General features: G+C 29.3%; 9 protein-coding genes across 9 annotated transcripts; 4 read left to right on the forward strand and 5 right to left on the reverse strand.

The window, feature by feature from the left end:
- Nucleotides 1-1,045: 1,045 nt before the first annotated feature.
- Nucleotides 1,046-2,755, forward strand: AGP5 (General amino acid permease; the record flags this gene model as incomplete). Its single annotated transcript, XM_011277843.1, has 1 exon — nt 1,046-2,755. One exon carries the CDS (start codon nt 1,046-1,048, stop codon nt 2,753-2,755), a length of 1,710 nt encoding a protein of 569 aa, XP_011276145.1.
- Nucleotides 2,756-3,092: 337 nt separating this feature from the next.
- On the forward strand, nt 3,093-3,905 carry AIM39 (Aim39p; the record flags this gene model as incomplete). The annotated part of the gene is made up of 1 exon (XM_011277844.1): nt 3,093-3,905. One exon carries the CDS (start codon nt 3,093-3,095, stop codon nt 3,903-3,905), a length of 813 nt encoding a protein of 270 aa, XP_011276146.1.
- Nucleotides 3,906-4,070: 165 nt separating this feature from the next.
- On the reverse strand, nt 4,071-5,150 carry GFD1 (Gfd1p; the record flags this gene model as incomplete). The annotated part of the gene is made up of 1 exon (XM_011277845.1): nt 4,071-5,150. The coding sequence occupies one exon, from the start codon at nt 5,148-5,150 to the stop codon at nt 4,071-4,073; it is 1,080 nt and encodes a 359-aa protein (XP_011276147.1).
- Nucleotides 5,151-6,849: 1,699 nt separating this feature from the next.
- BN7_1535 (Hybrid signal transduction histidine kinase J) lies at nt 6,850-9,981 on the reverse strand (the record flags this gene model as incomplete). The annotated part of the gene is made up of 1 exon (XM_011277846.1): nt 6,850-9,981. One exon carries the CDS (start codon nt 9,979-9,981, stop codon nt 6,850-6,852), a length of 3,132 nt encoding a protein of 1,043 aa, XP_011276148.1.
- Nucleotides 9,982-10,709: 728 nt separating this feature from the next.
- On the forward strand, nt 10,710-11,951 carry BN7_1536 (uncharacterized protein; the record flags this gene model as incomplete). The annotated part of the gene is made up of 1 exon (XM_011277847.1): nt 10,710-11,951. The coding sequence occupies one exon, from the start codon at nt 10,710-10,712 to the stop codon at nt 11,949-11,951; it is 1,242 nt and encodes a 413-aa protein (XP_011276149.1).
- Nucleotides 11,952-13,610: 1,659 nt separating this feature from the next.
- Nucleotides 13,611-14,246, forward strand: BN7_1537 (fumarylacetoacetate hydrolase family protein; the record flags this gene model as incomplete). Its single annotated transcript, XM_011277848.1, has 1 exon — nt 13,611-14,246. The coding sequence occupies one exon, from the start codon at nt 13,611-13,613 to the stop codon at nt 14,244-14,246; it is 636 nt and encodes a 211-aa protein (XP_011276150.1).
- A 59-nt stretch (nt 14,247-14,305) lies between these two features.
- PSH1 (ubiquitin-protein ligase PSH1) lies at nt 14,306-15,415 on the reverse strand (the record flags this gene model as incomplete). The annotated part of the gene is made up of 2 exons (XM_011277849.1): nt 14,306-15,295; nt 15,392-15,415. The coding sequence occupies 2 exons, from the start codon at nt 15,413-15,415 to the stop codon at nt 14,306-14,308; spliced, it is 1,014 nt and encodes a 337-aa protein (XP_011276151.1).
- A 751-nt stretch (nt 15,416-16,166) lies between these two features.
- On the reverse strand, nt 16,167-18,434 carry PET111 (Pet111p; the record flags this gene model as incomplete). Its single annotated transcript, XM_011277850.1, has 1 exon — nt 16,167-18,434. One exon carries the CDS (start codon nt 18,432-18,434, stop codon nt 16,167-16,169), a length of 2,268 nt encoding a protein of 755 aa, XP_011276152.1.
- A 493-nt stretch (nt 18,435-18,927) lies between these two features.
- Nucleotides 18,928-20,538, reverse strand: ROY1 (Roy1p; the record flags this gene model as incomplete). Its single annotated transcript, XM_011277851.1, has 1 exon — nt 18,928-20,538. One exon carries the CDS (start codon nt 20,536-20,538, stop codon nt 18,928-18,930), a length of 1,611 nt encoding a protein of 536 aa, XP_011276153.1.
- Between the last annotated feature and the right edge of the window lie 896 nt (nt 20,539-21,434).

Consider the following 21,434-nt stretch of genomic DNA (forward strand, 5'->3'; position numbering starts at 1 on the left):
GTTTGTATAAAACAAAATGTGTTACTTTTAGTATAAACAACTATTAGTCTTGAATGAGAGCTATCAATGCAAGGAACATGATCATGAAAAAAGCTTTCCGATTTATGTCCCTATTAATCCGTCGTTATCAAAAGTGTCAAATTTGGTATCAATTTCGATAAAGTTGGTCTACCCACAAAAAATTAGACTTCAAAGCTCAAGGCTCCAGGGCAACTTCAAGTTTCTATTTATTTTGTGCCTCGCGATTTAAAGTTCTCGATTCGCATTAGACTGCAGTGACCCATATGAGTCTCTCCCAATAGCCTATAGATAGACGAGAAGCGGGACCTGAGGGACCACCTACTAGCATAACCTAATCTATTGACCAGGGTACGGGCCTACATAACTTTACCCAAATTAGAAAATATTTTTATAGTTTTCTTTGCTGTTCACGTATAGTGTTGACTTTTACAGAAAATTTTTCAGAACTTTGCTTATGATGATTTCAGTTCAATTGAATAACAAACCGCTGGTATATCTAGTGTATGTTTTTAACATATCAATATGAAATTTAGTATGCAAAGAAGCTGTTCTCCTCTAGTTTCTACCAAATGTTTTGAAATCGAATTAACTTTATGTTTACCCCAAATCTATAAAGGTGTCACTCTGTTAATCACTAAACACTCTTTGGCAGGGTTTTTAAATGATGTCATTTGAAAATTTAGTGCATAGTCTGGCTGACTCAGGTTCCTAGACCCTGTGCCAGACCCGTATATATTTCATTTTATTAATATACAGCTATACAGCTTTTCGGTTAATCAATTTTAATTTTCAATATGTTTATATAACGACTTCTCAATTCTCAAATGATTGTCTTTAACAATTAACAACGTTGATTGTTTGGATCAAATTTTTCAATTTCACAGTGTCGATATAAATAGTCTTTAATATCTCGTATTTTGAAAAATTTCAATGAGAATCTATATATCGGAATCTATTTTATCTACACATTTATAAACTATCAAGTACACATAGTACAAAAGAACGTCATATACATATTACAAAAATGTTTAATAGTATATTTAGAAAGCATGATCCACGGACAGTGGATATAGAAAATGAAAAAAAAACAGATGAGTTGAATGCTTCATTAAGAGCTTCCAACACTTCAGTATCTGATGAACAAGGTTCTCATACAACAATTCAATCAACTCATAGAACATTAAATTCAAGAACAGTTAATTTGATTGCAATGGGTGGTTCCATTGGTACTGCATTATTCGTTACAATTTCAACTGGGTTATTGAATGGTGGTCCAGCAAATTTATTCATGGCTTATACTATATGGTCTGGTGTGATTTTTTGTGTTATTGCCTCTATTGGTGAAATGGTTTGTTATTTACCAATCCATGCACCTTTCATTCAAATGGCTGGTCGTTGTGTTGATGAAGCTTTTGAAGCTATTGTGGGGATGAATTATTGGTTAATGTCAAGTATATTGGTTCCTTTTGAAATTACTGCAGTTAATTCAATGATTCATTTTTGGAGAGATGATTATTCACCTGCAATAACTTTTGTTTTACAAATTTTCATTTATACTTTGTTGAATTTATTTGCAGTTAAATATTTTGGTGAATGTGAATTTTGGTTATCTTTAGGTAAAGTTATTTTAGCTGTTGGTTTGATTGTTTTCACATTTGTTGCCATGGTTGGTGGTAATCCTCAACATGATGCATTTGGATTTAGATTTTGGAATAACCCAGGTCCAATGGTTGAATATTTAACTGGTGGTTCAATGGGTAGATTCCATGGATTTATGGCTGCTTTAAATAAAGCATGTTTCACTTGTGTTGGTCCTGAATATCTTTGTATGGTTGCTGGTGAAACTGGTCAAGTTACACGTAAAGTTTTATCAAAATCTTTCAAAACTGTTTTCTATAGAATGGCTGTCTTTTATGTCTTGGGTTCACTTTGTGTCGGTGTTTTAGTTGCTTCAAATGATGAAACATTAATGAGTATGGCAGGTACAGGCTCTGAATCAAATGGTGCATTCTCACCATATGTTATTGCAATGAAAAACTTACAAATCAAAGTTCTTCCACATATTGTTAATGCTCTTTGTGTTACCTCAGCATTTTCAGCTGGTAATTCATATGTTTATTGTTCATCAAGAGCTTTATTAGCATTGTCTAAGAATGGATTTGCTCCAAAGTTCTTCCAATATTGTACCAAGACTGGTGTTCCAATCTTCTGTGTTACTGTTTCATTTTGTTTTTCATTATTATCACTTTTACAATTAGGTGCTTCAGGTGCTAAAGTTTTAAATTGGATTGTTAATGTCATCACAGGTGCTCAAGTTGCCAATTATTTCTTTATGACTATTACATTTTTGGGTTTCTGGAGAGCTTGTAATGCACAAGGTATTGATAAATCAACATTTAGATATAAATCATGGTTTCAACCTTATACTGTTTTATTTGGTATGGCTTTAACAGCTTGTATGGTTGGTTGTTTAGGTTATATCTCATTAATGCCAGGAAGATGGGATATTGGTACTTTCTTGACAAGTTATTTAATGATCTTGTTAGATGTTGTTGTTTTCATTCTTTATAAATTGATCAAGAGAACCAAGATGGTTAAACCAGAAGAAGCTGATCTTGTGAATGGATTGGATGAAGTGGAGCAACATGAAATGAATTATTTGGAAGAAAGAGAAAGATTAGGTTTAGACATCAATCCATCAATATGGCAAAAAATTTCCAATTGGCTTTTCTGATTTGTTATTATTAAGATTCAATATTAACCGAGGATTTTATTCAGTTCACATATATTTTTGTAATTCATAAAAAAGGCATGTTTTATATATTATTGATTTTCACATTATTTTAATTAAAAGGAGTTTAATTGTTTAGAGTATTTTATACAAATCATTTTGGTGTTTTATATTCAAATAAAGTTTTGTAGTGAAAAATTGTATAGTACCTATTATTCCCCCGCGAATTTGGTTTATGTCCCAAAAATGGTGTTACTTTAAATTAACATCCTTTGCACAATGAAATCTTTGTCAACCAGATCAAATACATTCTGAATAGTCAATTGTCATTTGAAAAGATATGTTCATAAAGAGATTGTACACCAAAAACACCAATTCTTTCATTTCAAGATCCTTACACAATTTTAACCATCCAAGAATCTCACAGGCTCAATTGAAACAATCTATAGAAACAACCATAAATAATCATCAACCAAGTCCAAAGGAAACTTGGAAGAGTTTCAAGCAGATAACTTCAATTATATTGTTTTCCACTATAAGTACAATTGGCATATACTCCTCATATCAAGCTGTTTATAAAAATGAAAAAACATTTGTCCCATTATGGATTAATCCTATAAAGAGGAAACCAAAATCTGGAGAAATAGATCTAGAACAAATTCAATCAGTTGCAGAAGATCAAATATTAGAAAGATTATCATTAGATCATGAAATTAAAACACAATTCAAATTACCTATAAAGCAAGATACACCTATAAGCTTTGATGTATGGATAGAAGATAAATTAACTACATTGAAAGGTTTACAAATTTCACCAACTTCTCCAACTTTCTCTATTGTTAATAAACCAATTCGTATTAAGAAAATAGTTGATGGGCTCTTGGAACCTATTGGTGGGATTTTAAATGGTAATTCAACTGATGAAAATTTTAAAATACCAGTTTATAATGAACATACTATCAAGGAAAAAGATCATGATATTGTATTTTTAGGTGAAGTTCCAATTCAAGGACAAAATGGTAAAGTTGCAACTGTGGTGTTTAAAGGGATCTTTGATTTTGAACATATCAAACATGCGAAAATCATAAAAGCTCATTTAATAACGAAAGATGATGAAGGAAATTTACATAGGAAAATATTATGGAATCGTTAAAATTTGACATTTACAATTCGAATATTAATATAATTTGAAATTAAATTTATGAAAACATAAAACCCGCATGAATCATGGAATATATATTAAAAATCATTATGAAATTATGAAAAGAAATAAAAACACAAAATACCTGTAAATCCCCATCTCTATATTAATTATTACTCAAAAACCATCTTCAAAATCTGCCCAATTGATATTTTTACCCCCAGAACTCATCATCTCTTCAAGCTGTTTTAATTCTTCTTCTTGTTTGGCGAGTTGTTCCTTTGTTAATTTTTCAGCTTTTAGTTGTGGTTTTGGTTCAGGATTACTCTGTTGGTTGACACGATGTTCTCTATCGTTGTCATATTTGTTACCTCTTAAGCTATATTCTTTATGATGATCTTGATGATGTTGACCTCTATGTTCAAATTTATGATCCCTATTTTGATGTGAATATCTATTATCATTATGATCTCTATTGTGGTTTGAATATCTACGATCATTATGACCCCTATTACGATTGAAATCTTTGTTGTGATTCCATTCACGGTTGGCTTTGGTACGCTCTTTTTGTAATCTATCACGTTCTTGTTCCCTTCTATTCCGTATATCTTCTTTACTTGGTTGTATTGGCTTTTCAGGTAACGTTGAACCTAATCCTAAACGTGATGCAAGGCTATTACCAGCTTTAGTTGGTGCTTGAGGTTTGTATTCTTCTTCATCTATCTCGTATTCATCTTCCTGATCTTCTTCTTCATCATCTTCCCAGTGTTCTTCATCGTGTTGATGTTTACTTTTATGATGTTTATTAAATTGAATCTTTGGTTTTGATGGTTGATCATTTGATGAAATACCTAATCTAGAGGCAAAAGCTTTAGCTTCAGGTGTCATTTGTTCTCTACCGTTTGAATCTTCATGATCTTCTAATTGTAATTGATTATCAAATATTGAGGATAAATCATTGACTTTATTATGTTTTTTAGGTGAATCTCTATATTTCCTTGGTTCTTTTGGTATAGATTTATGCTTTGGTGGAGATTTGTGAATTGGAATCTTAACTTCTTCTTCTTTTTCATCATCACTTGAGTCAGCCCATTTACTAGCTAATGGTTTCCCTTTGACAGATGTCACAGCATTTGATTTCGATGGTGATGTTGAATTAATTGATTTTGAAGGTGATGTTCTCTTTGTGGAATCTTGTTCAACAGCAGCTTTAACCAAATCTGGTTCATCTGCCCATTTAGAGGCAAGACCTGACATTGATGATAGTGATTAAATAATGGAATGAAAGCAAAATAATATAAACTAGCGAATGAATTAACTCTTAGTTGTATCCTAATTATCAAATTGTGGTTGATGAGACAAAAACAATTTAAAACGTTTATCGAATGTTTTGATTTTTTGATAGTGCAAATGAAAAAAATATTGCGTAATGTGTCCTTAACCGACTACACAGATATAACAATTTTAATTTAATCTTGATTTATTTCCACTTAAATGAGGTAAATTTGTGAAAATAGTTGTTTATTTAGTATTAATGATGTAATAATTGCATATGTAGGTCTTTACAGGGTTTAAATCGGTGTATTAATTGTGTTATTATGGAATTTCAGCATTTTATTGGTCTTCGATCTATAAATCTGGGGTCCGTCAAAAATAACTTGATTTAACAGCACAATTATCAGCCAAATACAAATTAAAACAAGTATATCTATAAAATGAGAATTAAATATTATTCTAAAACGAAATTTAGTGCAAAATTTTTTTCATAAATTTTTTATTTCAAAAATATAATTAACCTACAAAAGTTTATTTTTACTTTGGAAATAACAATTTCAAAAAAACTCAAAATTTCAACCATTGAATCTCAAACATTTATTAGCATTATAATACTAAGCTATAATTCAGGATACTATGAAAATTAAAAAAAAGCTACATTATTACCAAAAATATTGAAATAAACCACTTTAATTTCCCAAAATGCTTAGTCAGCAATAATGTCATCAAGATTTTATATGTTGGATACTTAGCCATACTCTTGTTTTCAAGTTAAGGCACTTTGGCCGAGTGGTTAAGGCGAAAGACTTGAATAGTTTGATCTTCGGATCTATCATCAAGGCCATCTTTTGGGATTTTCCCGCGCAGGTTCGAGTCCTGCAGGTGTCGTTATTTTCTTTTTTTGCTGATTTTGCCGGCGAATTAATATTTTTGAATAGAATGCACACAAACTAGGCCTTTATTGATTGATAATTGTCATTATTATTCATTGGCGTTGATGTTTTTTGCCATTTGAGGTTTTATTTTTGAAAATTTTGTGTCATCTTGTGGAAAAAATGTTTAATTGAAGGCTTGAAGGTAAACCCGACTGATCACTATTGAACTTCAACACCTTCAACTTCAACTTTACATCAGAAATCATTAGCTATATGTTGAAGTAGAAAACATTTAACAAATTTTCCAGGATTTTGAACCATATTTATATTAAACTTCAACAAATTGCTTAATTTCAAAACTAAATTTAAAGTTTTTCATATTTGTATGAATTGAGTAAATATCGAGGATCGAAAATACCTTATTTGGTATGATTTGCATGATTATACTAGTTTTATAGTACTCGAACCAAAAACCAAGCGTACAAAGGTACTTGAATAGAAGGTTCTAGCCAATTCTATATTATCAACAATAATTAAGTAGATGTATAACAAGTCATGCGCCATGCGTATACTTGGCTATAATAAAGTGGACGTTTATAATTACTTTAACGAGATTTATAATATAAAACTACTTTAAATTCTTGACAAAACTATATATTATAATTAAACTCATATAAACTTAAACATTTAATAAACTCGAGCTGAAACATAACATAAACTAATAAACAATAATAATAATAAAAGGAATAGTAAAAAATCATAAAGAATTAAAAATTAATGTAAACCAAATTGTTTTTTTTGTATTATTATTGACCATCTTTAGTTAATGATTGAAATTTTGTTGGATTTGATGCACTTAATTCTTTTAATTTTGAAATATGATGAATTGTTTTAGCAATTGTTTGAACTAATAAATTTGGTTTCAAAGGTTTTGAAATATATTCATCCATTTGATTTTCTAAACATCTTTCACGATCTCCCAACATTGCATGAGCAGTTAATGCAATAATTGGTAATCTTACACTAAATGGATCTAATGGATTAACTTCTTTTTCCCATAATCTAATTTTTTCAGTTGCTTCAAAACCTCCCATTATTGGCATTTGAACATCCATTAATACAACATCATAACGTTTTTTTTTAACTTCTTCAAAAGCTTCAAGACCATTTTTAACAACAGAAACTTGATGACCATATTTTTCCAAGATTCTTACAGCTAATTTTTGATTAACTAAATTATCTTCAGCTAATAAAATTGTATAAGATTGTGGTGTATTATCATCACTTGGAACAATTCTTGATTCTAATGCAGGTTTTAGATAACCAGCTAAATCAGCTAATGAACATGGTGTATTACCATACGATTGAATACCTAAATCTAAACAAATCTTCATATTTAAACCTTCAATCATTGGATTTAATAAAACAAATGGAATATATTTAATTTCTGGTAATTCTCTTAATGATTTACCAATTTCAATACTATCAATAATAATGGTATCAAATTTTGATTGATCTTCACTTTTAACTTCTGCAATATCATGAACCACAGTTGGTCTTAAATTTAATTCTGTTAAATCTTTTCTAATTTTTTCAGATTCTTCATCACTAAAATTTGTTGATATAAATAAAATTTGATGTAAATTAAAAGTTAATAATGCATCTGACTGTTTAACAAAATTAATTTTAGCAGGTGATGTTGCAATCGTAAAATAAAATTTTGAACCTTCTCTAAATGCACTAATAACCCAAATTTCACCACCCATTAAATGAATTAATTTTTTTGAAATTGATAAACCTAATCCTGTACCACCAAATTTTCTTGTTGTTGAACCATCAGCTTGTGTAAAAGTTTCAAAAATTAAATCTAATTTTTCCTTTTTAATACCAATACCAGTATCTGAAACACAAAATTCTAATACTAAAGTACTATCTTTTTTAATTTGTGGAGCAGAATCATTAATTAAATTACCACTATTTGTACCAATAACATAATTATTATTTTCAATTGTTTTAGAAATTTGAGTATCTAAAGGATCTGTAGCTTTTTTAACACTTAATTTAACATGACCTTTTGAAGTGAATTTTATAGCATTACCAACTAAATTTAATATAACTTGTCTTAATCTAAAAGAATCACCAATGATTGAATCTGGGAATGATGAATCAACTTCATAAATTAAATCTAATGGCTTTTCAATTGATTTAACTGCAAGAGTCTTCAATGCACCGAACACGGTACCTCTTAATGAAAATTCAGCTTCTTCCACAGTCATTCTATTTGCTTCAATCTTGGAAATATCCAAAATATCATTAATAATTGTTAATAAAGAATTTGCTAAATTATGAACAGTTGATAACATTTCTCTTTGATATTGAGTTAATTCAGTATCTAAAGTTAATTGAGTATAATTTAAAATACCATTGAAAGGGGTTCTTAATTCATGTGAAAAAATACCCAAGAATTCAGATTTTGCACTATTTGCTAATTCAGCAGCTTCTCTTGCCGCTGTATTTCTCTTAATTGATTCTCTTAAATTGAAAACCATTTGATTAATTTTAGTCTTTAAAGTATCCATTTCACCACTTGCCTCCACAGTAATAAATTTTGTAAAATCACCATCAGTTGCAGCTGCAGTAATTTGAGCGAAAGCACGAACTTGTGAAGTTAAATTAGCAGCCATTACATTAACATTTGTTATAATTTCTTTCCATAACCCATCAACATCAGAAACTTGAGCTTGGACACCTAATTTACCATCAATACCAACGTCTTTTGCCACACGAGTAACTTCACTAACGAAAACTTGTAAAGAATCAACCATCTTATTTATAGTGGATTTTAATTCTAAAATTTCACCTTGAGCAACAACATCAATTTTTTGTGATAAATCACCATGAGCAACTGCTGTAGTAACTGCTGCAATTGATCTAACTTGATTTGTTAAATTTGTAGCCATTGCATTAACATTATCAGTCAAGTCTTTCCATGCACCTTCGACTCCATTAACAACCGCTTGACCACCTAATATACCCTTTATACCAACATCTGTAGCTAATGATGTAACTTCCATAGCAAAAGTTTGTAGAGAATCCACCATTTGATTTATAGTAGATTTTAAATCCAGAATTTCACCTTTACAATCTGCAGTAACTTTTTTAGATAAATCACCTTTTGCCACTGCTGTAGTAACGTTTGCAATATTACGAACTTGATTTGTTAAATTTGTAGCCATTGCATTTACATTATCCGTTAATTCTTTCCATATACCTTTTGCACCAACAACAATAGCTTGACCACCTAATCTACCTTCGACACCAGTTTCTCTTGAAACTCTTGTAACTTCAAAGGCAAATGTTTTCAATTGATCAACCATTGTATTTATAATATTTTGTAATTCCAAGATTTCACCCTGGGCATGAACATTGATTTTTTTAGATAAATCACCTCCAGCCACAGCTCTAACAACATCTGCAATTTCTCTAACTTGATTTGTTAAATTCAAAGCCATTACATTTAAATTATCACTTAGGACTCTCCATATACCCACAGTGCCAGCACTTTTAACTTGACCACCTAATTCACCATGAGCAACTTCAGTAGCAATCTTGATAACTTCATCAGCATAATTATTTAATTGTGTAACCATTGTATTTATTGTGATTTTAACTTTTAATAATTCTGGATCTTGTTCATTATCAACATCAACAGTTTTAGTTAAATCACCCATAGCAACAGCTATAAGAACATTACCAATTTCAGTTAAAGCTTCTTTTGATCTTTGAAAAGTTCCAATATTTTTAGCAATTTGTTCTTCATTATGAGTGAATTTCTCAAGGGCAATGATCCTAAATTTTTCTAAGTCTTCAGGATTTGATGTTATTGATTTGAATTTGACTGGATCTTCCAGTATGGATAGAACATCTAAACTATCCATTTTTTGTCTTTTTAAATCAGAAATTTTGGAATGTTGGTATGTTTTATGAGTTTATATTAGCAATTGATATTATCTGGTTTGACCTTGAAATGTATACTCTTCAACAAGATACTTTCTTTTATCTCTGTTGATGGTTTTGAATGCAAGCAGCAGGTCTAACCAATGATTTTTTAAGCGCTGGGAATGAACAACTAAAAATGGTACCTGACAATCAATGACAATCAATTAGCGAGTGATGAGAAGCTTGTGATCCTTAATCTTGACTGATTCTTAGCTGAGTAGATCACTGAGTTATTGACTATTGAATACCTAGTTGATAAATTATGAGTTGTTGATGGTTTTTGTTGATTTTGTTGATAATTGTTTTCTTTGTTTTTGTTTTTTCTTTCCTTCAAATTTTAATTTTCATTTTTTATTTTTAGATGATGGGCCAAATAAATGGTATAAAATAGTGGATAATGGGCAAGAACAACAACAACAAGGAGTCCGTTTGAAGTTCTGAAAACTGGATTAGTGAGTTCAGGGACCATAGATTATATATAATACCATTTTAAACCAGGATTATACCTATAATATAAGCAATAATCAGTATATAATATATTCCATTGATCTTATCAAGAGTATTTACCCAGACCGCGGAAAGTCGGGTTTGAAAAACACAATATTGAAATATCAATAAACAAACCATAAACAAACCAGGAACTCAAGAATCACCAGTGAACTAGATCATGTCCCAACCAACAGTCAGACAGATCCATGTGCCTAGAGCTGCTAAGGCATGTGCTGCTTGCAGACGTCAAAAAACTAGATGTTTCCCTTCAAATGATGGTCCAAGTTGTTTACGTTGTCAATCATTATCAAAACCATGTAGTTTCATAACAGATGGTGGTCCAAATAATGGTGGTAATGGTGGTGGTGGTGGTACTAATGGAAATAGTGAAGGTCCAAGGTTATTACCAGGTGGTCATGCTATAGTTGGTGGTATTAAGAGAACGGTTAGTGAAGCTGGGTTTGATATTGATTTTGGTGCTTTAGATCAAAATGTTAAGACTATTTTATCAATATTACAATCCAAGAATGAGGTTCCTAAAATAATTGAGAATAATGAACAAGTTGAACAAGAAGAAGAAGAAGAGGAACCTATTGATGACAATACATCTATTTCAATACCTTCTTTCCAAACAAGTCCTTTTAATTTCTTGATGAATTCAATTTCAAAGCAATCATTACCAAATTCAATTAAATCAATAATGAATCCTGAATCAATCACATCAAAACCTCAAACTCAAGAAAATGTCATCTCCTTAGGGATAATCTCACAAACAGATGCACAGTTATTAATTGATCGTTTTAAAAATCATTATTCTCGTTGGATAAGTTTACCAAATAATATATCATCAAATGAATTTATTGAAAATTTAACAGAAAATTCACCATTATTTTTAACCACTATAATAACAACGGCACTTAGGTATCATCATCCAGGAAATAATTCATCATCACAACCATTAAGACAAGCTTTGAAAACTCAATTACGTAAAGAATTAATCAATTTAATTATTCAACAAAATTTAAAAAATCTTGATGATTTAAAAGCCTTAGTTATTATATCAGTTTATGGTTATTCTTTAACTTTAGATAATCCTGATAGTACAGAAAGCTCAAATATAATAGATCCTTGGATAATCTCAGGAATTGCAATACAAAAATTCTTATCATATGATATCAAAACCCAATTATTAAACTTGGATAAATTATCAACAGATCAATTTTCTATATCATTAGACGAGGAAAATTCTAAATTATCAAATTTTAGAATATGGAATCATATTGCACTTGTTCACCTGGTAAATTGTGTATTTACATCAAGATCATGTCTCTTAGATGAAATTAGATTAGATCAAACTAGGAAATCTTTAGATTTATCACAAGCTACAAATTTTGATGGTAGAATTGTAAGTGAAATTTAATTACAATTATTATTATATAATTATTTACAAAATAATTGTTATTCATCAAGTACTGATCAAAATGGTTCATCAAATATTGATTATGAAAATTTCCTTTTGGAATTGAATCAATGGTATGAACAATGGAGTTATCTTTTCAAACAACCTACCTTACAATTCACAGAGTTTTGTTATCATTATGTTTGTATTGTTGCCTTGTTTCATAATCAATTTGGTTTAAATTTGAGTGATTCATCAAATATCTTAGATTTTAAATTTCAAGATTTTGAAATTAAAACTCCAAAAATCTTGAAAAAATTATTATATCATTCAATCAAAATTATTGATCATATAAATAATATTAGAGATGACGATCAATTTTTATCATTATCTGATCAATTACATATAAGTACAGTTTTTACAACTTTATTATTTTTAAAAATTATTGAATGGAGCTCAAAATATACTGGAGATTCTATAATAAATCAATTTGAAATTGTGGAACATATATCAAAAGCAAAGAGTATAAAGGAAAAATTTGAAAAAACTAGTATTTATAAATATGATTTATTAGGGAAATTTTCTAAAGGTATTCAAGAATCTATTGATTTATTATTATCAAAAATATAAACCTCAGAAGCTCCAATTGTTCAAACTACAATTTATTTATTTTCTTGTTTATTTCTCATGAATTGTGTATTACCATTATTGTTTTTAGTAATTATAAATATATCATTATAATGTATCTCTCTTTAAAATTATAGAATATCTTATGTTATTTTTACTTTTATGCATATGATTATTAACTTCCTTATGTTCTTTTTGGATCTTTAATACCTAAAACAGCACGACCTAAGTAGTAAACATTAACAGCAGTAACACCAGTGAATAAAACCCAGAATGGATAAACATAAAATTTAGATCTTGGATGTCTCATCCATAATGGTTTTGTTGAAGTTTGATATAATTTTTGTAATTCAATAACGTTGTTTTTAACCACTATTTCGATATAGTTAGTACATATTCTTCCTCAGCCTTAATCCACACACAACTATCATCATACTCACTCTTGATTTAGTTTTGTATAGGTTGATTATAATCTTGATCTTCTGAAATACCAACACATTTACAAAATCATTTCATTTTTTCAATCACTTTTTCGTGGTTTTCTAAAATACCCAATCAAATTTGCAACAAAAAAACCAAAAATTCGCGAAAGAAAATATCACTCGCCACAAATCATATAGCGTATTTCCTGTTTGGGTAATTCAGTGGCTAGTGCAGAAAAGATAGTACGAAAACGGTTTTGTGGTGGCTAGTGCATAAACTGTTTTGATAATTATGGCTCATTGGAAATACAAGTGAAGTTGATGAAAGTGTTGATAGTGATTGAAGGTGGTGGATAGAGGTCAAGATGAGCTTTAAAGTGAGTAGACGGTGCTCTATAATTAGTACAAACCATTACTAACCAATCCTCAGAGACTTGTAAGATTCATTGCAAATGATAATCTCACATATTTTGGTGATGTTATACTGAAAAATTCTTTAGATCCAAGATTATCAACCCAGGCTTATAAGATTAAAGGTGATATATTTGGAGAATATGAAATTACAAATGAAATCCTTGAAATTAAAAAATTATTATCACCATTAGATCAATCTCAATTGAAATCTATTAGAATGATTGGTATGAATTATAGGAAACATGCAGAGGAAATTAATTTACCAATTCCAAAATATCCTGTATTATTTTATAAACCTATATCTTCAATTAATGGACCTCACGATGATATTGAATTACCTGAGGTAACAAGAATCGAACAAGGGAAAATTGATCATGAAGCAGAATTAGTTATTATAATTGGTAAAAAGGGTAAAAATATTAAAATTGAAGATTCTTTAAGTCATGTATTAGGTTATACCGCAGGGAATGATGTATCTCAAAGAACATGGCAATTAGAAAGAGGTGGTTCTCAATTCTCTACGGGGAAAATGTTTGATACTTGGGCTCCAATTGGTCCTGCTATAATTTCATCAAATTTAATTCCAAATCCAAATAATTTACAAATTTCATCTAAAGTTAATAATAAATTAAGACAAAATAGTAATACAAATGAATTGATTTTCAATATTGAACAATTAATTACATTTTTATCCCAAGGAACTACGTTATTACCTGGTGATTTAATCTTTACTGGTACTCCAAAAGGTGTTGGTAGTGGGTTTAATCCACCAAAATGGCTAAAGAATGATGATATTGTAGAGATTAATATTGAAAATATTGGTTCTATTAAAAATACAGTTAAAAATGTATAATCTGTTTTATTACTAAATGTTCATTAAATAAATTACTATTATTACTATTATAAAATTGTCTAATCATCTTCATCAGATATACGAATTGCTTTACCTCTTCTTCCAATATTTATATTTGTATCTTCATCACTTTCAAGCTCATATGGATTTTCGACATCCATTACACTCAGTGCAGCTTCAATATCTGAACTTCGTTGAAATCCATTCCAACTTTCAGCATCTTCATCTTGATCATCTGAACTTTGATTAAATCTTGAATTTCTTAATAGACCTTGATGATCTTCTAAATCTTCTAATTCGTCTGAATCTCTTGTATCTTCCCATTCATCATCAAGTATAAATGTTGGGGTATATCTTCTTCTAGTTGTAATTTGTTCATCTTCATCATCATCATCTTCATCATCTCGTCTTCGAAGATTATGATAATTCGGTGATGATGGAGATTGTGGTTCTCTATTTTCCACTTCATCATCTTCTGAATCTTCATCATCTGTATATTCTTCACCAAGATCATCATCATCAACAACAAATGCTAAATCATCTTCATCTGGTTCATCATTATTCCTTAATCTTCTTTCAATTTCACTATCATAATTTTCAAAATCTTCATCATCACTTGTATTCCAATGATCAACAGGTCCCATGAATCCTAATCTTGAACCATCAAGATCTGTATCATCATCACTAACTATATTTAACTCATTTCTATTTCCTATAGCTATATTACAATTTGGACAACGATCTCCTTCAACTTCCCAATGACAATTTGAACATCTTGCAACCCCATCACTCATATCCACAACAGCTTGACCAATATTTTTGAATACACTTTTAAATTTATTATTTGATGAAACATCTTTATTATAACTTTCAACTTGTAATAATTTATGCCTTTTAGTATCAATTAATTCATCATTTGAAATTTTTTGACACATTTCAAATAATGTATTACATAAATCTCTTAATTGAACATTAAAAAAGGGTTCTTGATCAATCTTTGACCTACACGCAGGACATGATATATTATCACTTAACCATTCTGTAAGACACTATAACCCAAATTTGTTAGTAAAATATACGAAAATATTCTCAAGTGTAAATAACTTACTGAATAACAAAAATTATGACCACATCGTGTCATATACGGTACAAACATATGATCCTGACATATTGGACACTGTGTTGAATCTGATAAACTTTTGAGTATTATATTTGTAGAGTTTTCATCCTATATTCAAAAGTTAGTATAAACTATCCCATTCATCACGTATTTGTCCATACATACAGCTTTCTGAAGTATCTCCTCTATAGAAGACATGATATGTAATGATATTTAATATTGATTATTTCTTGTGTACTTTTCTCTTGAATATTATCTAAGGTGTAAATAATTGAAAATACCCTTTGATTTTATAATTCAATGAAAAAATTCAGAAGCTATTAATATGAGTTAATTTTTTTTATGTCACTTTTTTAATTTGAAATAGTTTATATATGAAAATCAAAAAATGAGAATCAAAATTAATATACTAAAAATTCGCGTTTCATGCACGTGATTTGATCTGATATTTTGGGAATAAAGTTGAATTTTCAAAGGAAGCCGTCAATTTTATATAATTAATATTCTCATTTTACAAATTATTTTCCATTTATTTTAGGATTAACAAGGTTTGTATTAAGGGTTTATATGTAGTATTAATAATATATGCATTGTTGTGTATGTACAAGTTTTTTTTTTCATTCCTTTTTAACCCAATTCTTTATAATATAAATATGCAAAACTTGATATTGAAATCAAAAACAATTAAAAATCTCTATATGTGTATATGTTAATCATTAAATAAATGTAAATTATTAATATGCAGTTCTTTTTCTTTTTCTTTAATCTTTTATATATGTGTATATGTTAATGCTTTGTTCTTATGTACTCTTATCCCATTCTTCTAAAAATTCTAGACATTCTGAACATAATTCAATGGATTTTATTTTCTGTGATCTAAATCTAATCCTTAAAAATTCAAGCCTTTTTTGTAATTCATATTTAGGATGTTTCATTTCACCAATAATCAACATTCTTTCTTTTTTGGAAAGATAATTTCTATGACTTTCCAATTGACGAATTAAATAACGATTAAGTCTTAAGTTTGGTAAATTAATCACTAAATCTAATGCTTTAAAATATAAATCCATATCTTTACTTTTAACACAAGCATTTGTTAATGTAATAAATAAATTAATTTCATCATCTTTTTGTATTTCTATAATGGAGTTTCGTGATTCTTGTAATATTTCAATTGCTAAATCTGTGTTATAAGCTTTAATACTCATATTAGCTAAATCATTATAATGAACATGAGACAGTCTTCCTTGATGTTTTAATCTAAGATCTTGAACTAAACTTTTACCACTTTCTTTAATTTCATGACCATTTTTAGTAGATTCTAATAACTCATAAATTGAATTTTTCAACCATGCTAATTCATATTCAACTAAGTTATCTTTATCAATTTTACAACATAAAGTATATAAAATTTCTGATTCCTTTGATCTCATATTAACAAGTCCATATAATGAAGTTATCAATAGTAAATAATTAGGTTTTAAACCTAATCTTAACTGAGTATTTATCATGGACATTATCTCAGCATCTTTTTTTTCAGCAATCAAATCCTTCACTAACTCCAATTTTTTATTCAAGTATTCATCTGGAACAATTGGTCTCTTAATATTATATAAGTTTCTAATTGTCATTACTTTGATGTTTTTCAAGTATCTTGATGATAATTGTTCTTTTGTATATAATTTTGGTAAAAATTTTTGAAATCTTTTAGTTATATCAGCTGATAAATCAGGTTCCATTTTAATAATTGATTTCCAAAGTGTATTAATATGTATAGGTTGAATATGAATGTTTTGTTGTTTTAATGTTTTGTAATAATCTATAAGACCTTTAACATCACCAGATCTACTGAAATATAAAAGGACCCTTGATTGGAAAAAATCATTCATTTCCAATCCATCCTCTGTTAAAGATTCCATTGTTTTTAATAAATCTCCGACTCTTAGTTTTTTGAGAAATATACTGGAAAGTTTCTTATAGAAAACTTCTTGAAATCTTGAATTTTTTTGTAATTTAGATCTAATTTCATTAATTTCTAACCAAACTTTATCATAATCATGAAAATCATTATTTTTTAAATTTTGTAAGAATTTATAAACTTCAATTTCATATAAATCATGTTTTTTTGATTTTAAAAAGATTGAAATTTCCTCCATTTCTTGTGAAGTTGCCGAACGAACATAATATTCAATAATTTCTGAATATGTATTCCCAGTGACTTTTATCTGTGGGTTTTGTTTCAATAAATCAACTGCAAATTTAACAGATTGGAAAGTTCCTGAATTATTAACAGATTTAATGAAAATTTCAAAAGATTTTGAACTCATGGGAAGATGTGATTGAATCATTTGATATAATAATTGTTTAGTAAATTCTAAATTTCTATTCTTAGAATATGCTCTCAAAGCCATATTACAATATCTTGCTGAATGATCACATTCTTTTAAATATTTTGAAAAAACTGCATCAAATAATGTATAATCTTCAGCATTGAAAGTTACACGTAATAATGTTTTAATAATTTGTGGATTCTTGAATGATAAAGCTGGTAATTTTTTATGAATTTCCATGATTGATTTGTATTTTTTACGAATCTCTAATTCTTTGAAAATAACCTCTAGTTGTTCTGTTGAGAGATCATTTTTGGTATATATTATATAATGATATAAATCAATATAATGTTCTTTATGAATGTAGTAAAAAATTTGTTTGAGAAGTTTATCGCCTTCTTGGTCTGGTATAAAGGTTGTTGTAGATGCAGTTGGGATTGTTGTTGCTTTTGTTGTATCACTATTTACAGATGAATTTGGTGTATTTGATGTATTTGATGATGATGATGAATTTGAAGATTCTTGATCTTGGACTTTGACAGGTTTAAGTAATGATATTTCACTTTTTTGATACCTGGTTGAATTGAATTGTCTTGTATATATTAAAGCATTTGGTATAATTGGCACACGCCGTATAGATCTTGGAGTTAAATGCAATGATGATGAAATTGATGAAGTTCTTAGACATTGTAAATCATATAATATTGAGGGCACTTGCAACCCCAGGCCGCGTCGCATGTTATAAGTCAACGATAACACTTAGTATTGCCTGATTTTGTATCTTTGAATGAGTTTTATATTTAATTAATGGAAAAAACAATGATCCATAACTATGAAATTTCTTTAGCTTTAGTATATTATTTGATAATCTTCGGACGTATTGATTTCTCCAAATATTTCTTTATAAGCCCACAAACAACGATTTTCCTTGATTGAAACGCGCTATATCAATTTCTAACACTTGTATCTCCTTCTAAACTTTCTTAAACCAACTTTTCCCACTTCAAACCTTGGGAATTCACACACTTTCTTGCAATCTTAACGGCCTTTCGCTACAAAAAGTAATCAAAATTTTCAGTATAATAAAAAAATATTCGAGATCCGGTCCACTGAAAAAATCACCAAAAGTCGGAAATCATGAACGATAATAGCCTATAATATCAAAAGGAATTCAAATCTAATGAAAACTTACAAGATTGTCAGACAGATTAGTATGAGTATATCAACATCATCATATTAGCTTAGGATTGTCATATACACATCTGAAGTTCTCATGTTTGTCCACGATGAAGTGGGATCCTGAGAGAACAACGGTTTTCAAGTTTGGTAAATTATCAACAAAAAATTCCAGATAACCTTTATAAAAATGTGAAACACAAACAGCTAAAGGTTCAAAAAAACTTTCGTCAAACATACATTCATAATCGTTGAAATGTTCAATTGTTTCATACCCATGGAAATCCCAATAATTTTGACCCGGTGCATAACTTAACACATCAAGATCTGATTTGTTTTGAAGACGTGCTAATAATTCAACTCCAGCTATACCGAAAAATCTTGGTGAAATAACATCTTTGAACTCCGTATCTTCCTCATCATAATATTGATGATTCATAAGATATTCATCGAATAGGCCCAACACATCTTTGCAATATGAACATTCACACCCATTCCATAATAAATCTGAAACTAAAATCTCATAACATGCACATGTTTGTAATAAAGTTGGGCAAATAACAGTTTCTAATGATGTTAAAGTTGGAAGAACTTTTTGATATAGTGTTTTTCTTCTAATATAATTCCCTTCAACATTATTCTCTAATTTTCCATCTCTTGGTGGATTATGACGAATTGATAAATATTTAAGACCTTTAGGAAGATGTAATAAAAATCGATTAATGTTTATATCCCATTTTTCAGAAATATAATGATCTCTATGAAATGTTGTTTCCTTCAGTGATAATTTTTTGATACTGTTTAACATTGGTGCTAAATCATCCAGAAATGTATCAAGACAATCACAATTTTGAACTTCACAACCAATTGACATTTCTAATTCTTCTAAATTTGATAAATCAACACATTCTTCAATGAATTTGATTGTTAATTCTCTCAAAACTGTACTATAATTGTGTAAGCCATGAACATGATTGAATGTTAGTCTTTTCAATGATAGTTTTGGAATCTTAGATTCTGAAAAGATCTTTAATATTCTTAATGCTGCAAATTCTTCATCTTCCAATACAAGTTCTCTTAGATTTGTAAAATTTGGGTTGGTTTTGATTAAAGTCTCATCTATATTACCCGGTAAGTCAATAACTAGACTTTTTAATCTGGATGTATTTTGTAATTTATTGACATTATCTGTCACCACTCTAGTTAAATTTGGAAATTTAGAAATATCAACAAGATCAGAATTAGCATCTAATATTTCAATGCATTTAGCTCTTTCACTTAAAGTAAAAATAAATCTTCTCAACACTTCTTCACCTTCTTTATAATGGAAAACATCACCTAATATTGAAACCTCTTTAATCAATAATGAATGTTTAGTATTTTGTAAAGTTTCAATGAGTCTTTCTAATTTTAAGTAAATAATGTAATCATTCTGATCTTCCCTTCTATGTGATGATCTATATCCTGAGACTGTAGTCCATTTACTATCAATGAACCATTCATCTGTATGATATACCGGATCTTTTCTTATACATATCCTTTTGTATAACTTGGTAATAGACAAATCATATAGTCTCCGAGATACTTGTAATGTTGAAAGAATATCCGACTGTGGTAGAAATGATAATATATCTGTCACTAAAGAATCCGCGAGCTTATGAAGCATTGCTATAATGTTTGGAATATGAAGCTTTTTGTTTTGGCATTAATCTCTTGATTATGGAAATGGTGATGAACTGACAATGTTCGATGTTCGATGTTCCCTCATGGACTCCACGTATTGGGAAGTTCGCGAATTTGAGTACGTTATATTGGCAACAAAATTAACATCAAAAGTCTAGAGTACACAGAAACAGTACCATCAAACACCATTTTCATCATAGCTACGCCATTTTATCATATCAACTCTTGAGAGAAGAAATTTGTATTGTAATGTTGTGCCTACAAATCGAATGGTGCCACCCACTAGCACCGTACACTTCTGTGTTCAATTCTACGCTAATTTTCGCGCTAGATCCTTAATAGCTCCCCCAGTAAGCTCGATACTGCTTCTCTGAGAGCATGTACACTTGCTCAAGTTTGTTCTCCTTCAAATGAGCCTATATTCTCTCCAACCGCTTCTTTCGTTGTCGACCTATTCCAAAAGCCCCAAATACCCACTTTCAAAATGCATTTGAAAAGCTGATCTTGAGCTTTTCCTTAAAATCCGATTACGTAAAATTCGCGAAACCCACGAAATTCGATGGTCACGTGCCTGTATGTTTGACTGCTTGTTTTAGTTGTATTGTTTTGAAGTTTATATATCTCGTGTATATGGTAGTACATAAAGTGGTGTACTGATCATTTTATGCTTCAGTTAAGTTTATTTGCCTACCTCGTCCTACCTCGTGAGTTGGTGTATTTTTAGTTTATTTGGTAAATGCAATTCCGACCTCGTAGTAAACATCCTCTAATTCGGGGTGACACAACGTGAATTTATATGTATCATTAATTTAATTAAGATAAACATTAATAGCGAGACCCGATTTTTTCCATAAGTTATTTGGAATTAGAAGTCACTGT

The sequence above is a fragment of the Wickerhamomyces ciferrii genome, contig 00032 (assembly GCF_000313485.1).
Source record: "Wickerhamomyces ciferrii WGS project CAIF00000000 data, strain NRRL Y-1031 F-60-10, contig 00032, whole genome shotgun sequence".
NCBI classification, from domain to species: domain Eukaryota; kingdom Fungi; phylum Ascomycota; class Saccharomycetes; order Phaffomycetales; family Wickerhamomycetaceae; genus Hansenula; species Hansenula ciferrii.